Genomic DNA, 4,710 nt, shown 5'->3' on the forward strand with positions numbered 1-4,710 from the left:
TTCCAGACCAGTGTTTCTTCCAGACATTTTTCTCCTGGGGGGGGGGGGGCACTTGATATTTTTTTTTGGGGGGGGGGGGGGACACTAGTAAAAGTATATGTTTATTATATAAATTCCATCATATCGTATGCTTATCATATCATCGCCAAAGCTTGGTATTTGTTTTAAAAAATTGTTTTCTAAATATACCATTATATGGAAGATTCTATTTCACCTCAATGAGAAAATATTACTGAAAGAATAACAATTATTTATATTTATATGAAACGAAAAACAATTACCAAAAATTTTAAAGACAGGGGAAAGTATAAAATAGACAACAGTGACATTTTCTTTTCTGATTTTATTGGAGAAGAATAAAAACAATATTTTTTTATATAAATATCAAACCAATATAGAAATGGAATAAAATTCGATGAAAAATATTTTCTGACACAACCTCATGATTTTGGCTTAATTTGGACACATCCATCATTTTCTCTCAGGCATACCTATCTCACTAGTTACCACAATAGGGGTTTACACCCCAACAGTTACTTCACATGTGACATTTCAGCGTTTTGATGAATTCAAAGTGTGGAAGAAATGTTGATTTTACATATAACAATTCGAACATTTGTCAAATCTATATCTTACACATATATTTCAATAGAAATATAATATACATAAAAATATAAAATGGAAATGTTTAACAATATATAATTATGGAATATAAAAATATTTAAAATATATATTAAATCACTATTTCTCAGTTAGGATAGACACCGAAGTCAAACCACTCTTGTGTCGTTGCCTCAACTTCTTTCCGTTCACCATTCATATTCACAACACTAACAGAGACCTCATGTTTGAAGCTCGTGGCCGGTGCAACCGGGGACGCGACATCAGAGGAAATGACGGTGCCGTGGACATTTACATTGGTGTTACTGGTGTCGGTGTTGAACCCATAGAGGCTGTGTGAAACGTCTGACCCACACACCAGTCCGATAACATCGATCTTGAGTTTCTTGAGGTCACTGTAGCTGTCTGCGCGGAGGATATTTTCTTTACTCGGGGCAGAGGCGATTTTTTCTAAATGGAGCTCTTTCACTTTTCCAACGGATACGACCACAACTTTGACGTTCATTCTCTTTAACTTCTCGACTTCGACCTCAATGAGATCTAAGTTCTTGGTCATCTCGTCCAACACCAGCACTGCCACTCGGTTCTGGTCAGCAGGAACGTTCTGGAATATTTCCGTCCTAACCCGGCTGAGAAGGCTAGTGTAACCGACAGAGTAGCTGCCGTGGATTTCCGCTAAAGCTTGTTGGAAACGGCTGCTGGCTAGAAGAGGTGACCCGCCTCCTATACAAGGTTGGGTCAGCGTTCCGATTTTAACGGATGGGATGAGGGCAGCGGCATCCAGGGAGATCCTGGTAATAATGTCTTCGACTACAATCTTGGAATAGGACACGGAGTTGAAGTACTCGTACAGGAACATAATGTTGGCACCTTTGGTGGAGCACTCTGAAAAGATAAAAAACTTATCTATTATACATCGTGCCATAATTACATTATCAAGGATGTAAAACATACGCAGGACCCTTAAGGCCCATTATGACGATAAGGCACTTTTTATTTGGCTATAGCCATAAGAAAATACTTTGAAGCTCCTGAATTTGGAACACCTGAGGCTGTTGGTGGTTCAGAATTACTTTTAATTAAACAGTGACTATTTGTTTAGTATAAATGTAGAGTACACGTTTAAAAAAAATTCTAAAAAGGTTCTTTTATTTCGTGTAAATATTGAAGAATAATTTAAAAAGAATGAATGAAACAAAGAGAACTTGCCTGTTAACTGTGGGGGCTGATCGTTAGACACAGCCTTGCAAGCTTTGACAGCCAGAAGGTCTGTAATGGACGAGAGGGCTTTAAAGTCATGCACCCTGAAGACGAAATCTTCATCCGGGTTACTGGAGATGGCCTTCAGCTCATCCTCATCCACGTCATCCCCGACTCCCACGGCGAACATGTAGACACCCTTATTTCTGGCATCTTCTGCGGCCTTGGCGGTCTGGGTGGGAATGTGAGACAAGCCGTCGGTGATAGTGATGATGATCTGAGCCACTCCTTGCCTGGCATCGTCGACGCCGAAACCCCTGTGGACAACATATTCGATGGCGTCCCCGGTGTAAGTGCCCCCGGTCAGGTAATCTACGTGTTCCGGTTGAATGGCGTCCAGAAGTGACTGTAAATTGCTGTGTGCCGAAAGGTTAAATTCGTGATTGATCTGTAATAGAAGCAAGGATTTGTTTTAGGTTTCATTATTAAAACATATGATTAACTATTTGAATCATTTATATTTAAAAAAAAAAAAAGAAACCAGGAGTGGTATAAAATCGTATAATACTTTAGTTCTACAAATATTTTTGTTAACATCAGTAAAACAAATGCTATTGCTCACATCATTGGAAAATGTAACAAGTCCAACTCTCGTATGCATAGGCGAAATATGGAAGGACGATACGAGATCGCGAACAAATGGCAGGACAAGTGTGTGGAAATGGTAGATCCAGACAGATGAGGAAGCGTCAAGCAGGAAATAAATATCAGCTGGTTTGCCACGGCATTCTATAAGAAAATAATAAATAATATTTAAACATTTCTGTAGAAAGTTGATCTGTTGAATTTAAATTTATATCCTAGGTGTGTGTTTTTGCTGTTGATATTGATAGATTTTAAATATTTACCTTCTTGGAAAATGTCTCCCTGTGGTAGCTCTTCTGACGTGATAGTTTGTTTTCTTGTGGTTGTTGTGGGTGTAGTTGTAGTTGAAGTTCTTGTGGTTGTTTTAGGAGTAGTTGTGGTAGTTGTCGGCGTGGTAGTGGTTGTTGTAGATGTCGTGGTTGTCGTTGGCGTCGTTGTGGTGGTAGTTGGCGTTGTCGTGGTTGTCGTAGGTGTGGTAGTGGTTGTCGTTGGGGTGGTAGTGGTTGTCGTAGGTGTGGTAGTGGTTGTTGTAGGCGTGGTAGTGGTTGTCGTGGGTGTGGTAGTGGTTGTTGTAGGCGTGGTAGTGGTTGTCGTGGGTGTTGTTGTGGTGGTTGTTGTGGTAGTCGTCGTAGGCCTTGTTTTCATTGTCGTTGTGCTTTCTGTGGGAGGCATCGTTGTCTGTATGGCTATAGTAAGGAAACAGAAATATATTTAAATTAACTGTAGATGCCTTTAAAATATATTAAATACCTTTTCATATGTATACAAATAAAAGTTTATTAATATATGATTAATAACACGTAGATGTAAGTAAAGCGATGCTTACATTCACAAGCGGATTGCTGGAACCTTTGCTTGATCGTGTCTAAAGCTTTGTAGTCATTAACAACAAAGACGTGCTTCTCGTGGGGCTTAGAGCCAATTATGTACAACTCGTCGTATGATACCTGGTTACCCACACCAATAGCGATGACATCAAGACCTGCAGACGAACAAGTAGAATTGTAACTTTTCATGTTTCAAGAACGTCTGTAATATTTTAGTTTTGTTAAAAATATTAATGACCCTAACCTAGGGCCTACAGATTGTTATATTGTATTTGTTGCTGACTACCATAGTCATCGACAAATACGATTTATACACACCTTTATCATGAATGGCTTTGGATGCTTTCTTTGTCTTGGATAGTAAAGATGATCTGCCGTCCGTTAGAACCACAATAAGCTTGACAACACCATCTCTAGCCCCATGTTCGGCCGTTAACATGACGTTAGAGGCGAATTCTAAAGCTTTGTGTGTATAAGTGTCGCCCCAGCGGCGCGGAATTTTGTCAACCGCCTCCAGAACATCCGCAGTGCTCTGGAAAAAATATGTACTCAAGTTATGGCTAATTAATTACGACTATTTTGTTCTTAGATAAGTGTGAAGAACATGTGAGTCAATGCTAGTTTTGAACTAAACGTTTAACATTGTTGGCTTTGTTTCAAAATGATGAATTTAACTTTTTTTTTGTTTTGTTGCTTGCTTTAAAACATTTTCTTTGTAGGAGTATGATAATCACACAGTGCCTGGTGTAAAATATTATTGGTGCAAGAAATACTAAATGTGTGTGAAAGTTGACCTACCTTGTATTTGTTCAGGTGGAACTCCAGGTGCTCGTTAGTGCTGAACATGACCATTCCAATTCTCGTCTGCTCTGGGCCTTGTCCAACATCGAAGGTCGAAATGATGTCTTTAAGAAAGGTTTTCATTGGGCCATTAAAATCTTCTGTTTCGATTGACGTGGACGAGTCGACAAGGAATACGATATCAGCAGGTTCTTTACATCGCAGGATGTCATCAGCGGGCCGGGCATCGAGTCCCTGTAGAGCAGACAAATATATAGTTTTCTTTAACCATGTTTTTTTTTTTTTAAATATGTCTAGATCATATTGCATTGTTTTCGTCACTGTGGCGAGCGGGAGGGAGGGGGGGGGGGGAGAATTGAAATGCTATAATAAATTGTTCTAACTGTTGAAATACATGATAAGCAAATACATCGTTCATATCATCAATCAATAAACACCAAATTGTGCTTACCATTAATACGGCCACAATAATCAAGAAAACAGCTGCTATGGTTGAATCAAGTCTTGCCATTGCGCTTGATGAAATAGAATACTTTTCGCCAACAAATCTTTTGATCTTCAGTTCTGCAGTGGATCTAGTTTCTCTTGCTTAGCACATCAAACTCTGCTTAGGTTT

The 4,710-nt window shown here is 39.2% G+C and overlaps 1 protein-coding gene across 1 annotated transcript; it reads right to left on the bottom strand.

Moving 5' to 3' along the window:
• Positions 1–338: 338 nt before the first annotated feature.
• LOC131930915 (collagen alpha-1(XII) chain) lies at positions 339–4,710 on the bottom strand. The gene is made up of 8 exons (XM_059287576.1): positions 4,546–4,710; positions 4,092–4,328; positions 3,612–3,825; positions 3,293–3,448; positions 2,730–3,152; positions 2,444–2,610; positions 1,831–2,269; positions 339–1,506 (listed from the first exon to the last, which is right to left on the bottom strand). Exons 1-8 carry the CDS (start codon positions 4,603–4,605, stop codon positions 749–751), a joined length of 2,454 nt encoding a protein of 817 aa, XP_059143559.1. The 5' UTR covers positions 4,606–4,710; the 3' UTR covers positions 339–748.

This window comes from Physella acuta, unplaced genomic scaffold (assembly GCF_028476545.2).
Source record: "Physella acuta isolate Inbredline_101_S28 unplaced genomic scaffold, ASM2847654v3 ptg001865l, whole genome shotgun sequence".
In the NCBI taxonomy this organism is placed as follows: domain Eukaryota; kingdom Metazoa; phylum Mollusca; class Gastropoda; family Physidae; genus Physella; species Physella acuta.

Excerpts from the sequence above, each read along its gene's own strand:
- LOC131930915 (XM_059287576.1), bottom strand. The coding sequence starts at position 4,605 with ATGGCAAGACTTGATTCAACCATAGCAGCTGTTTTCTTGATTATTGTG. Across the intron at positions 3,826-4,091 it reads TCCACCTGAACAAATACAAG|AGCACTGCGGATGTTCTGGA; the intron begins GTAGGTCAACTT and ends TATTTTTTCCAG. Across the intron at positions 3,449-3,611 it reads CAAAGCCATTCATGATAAAG|GTCTTGATGTCATCGCTATT; the intron begins GTGTGTATAAAT and ends GTTCGTCTGCAG.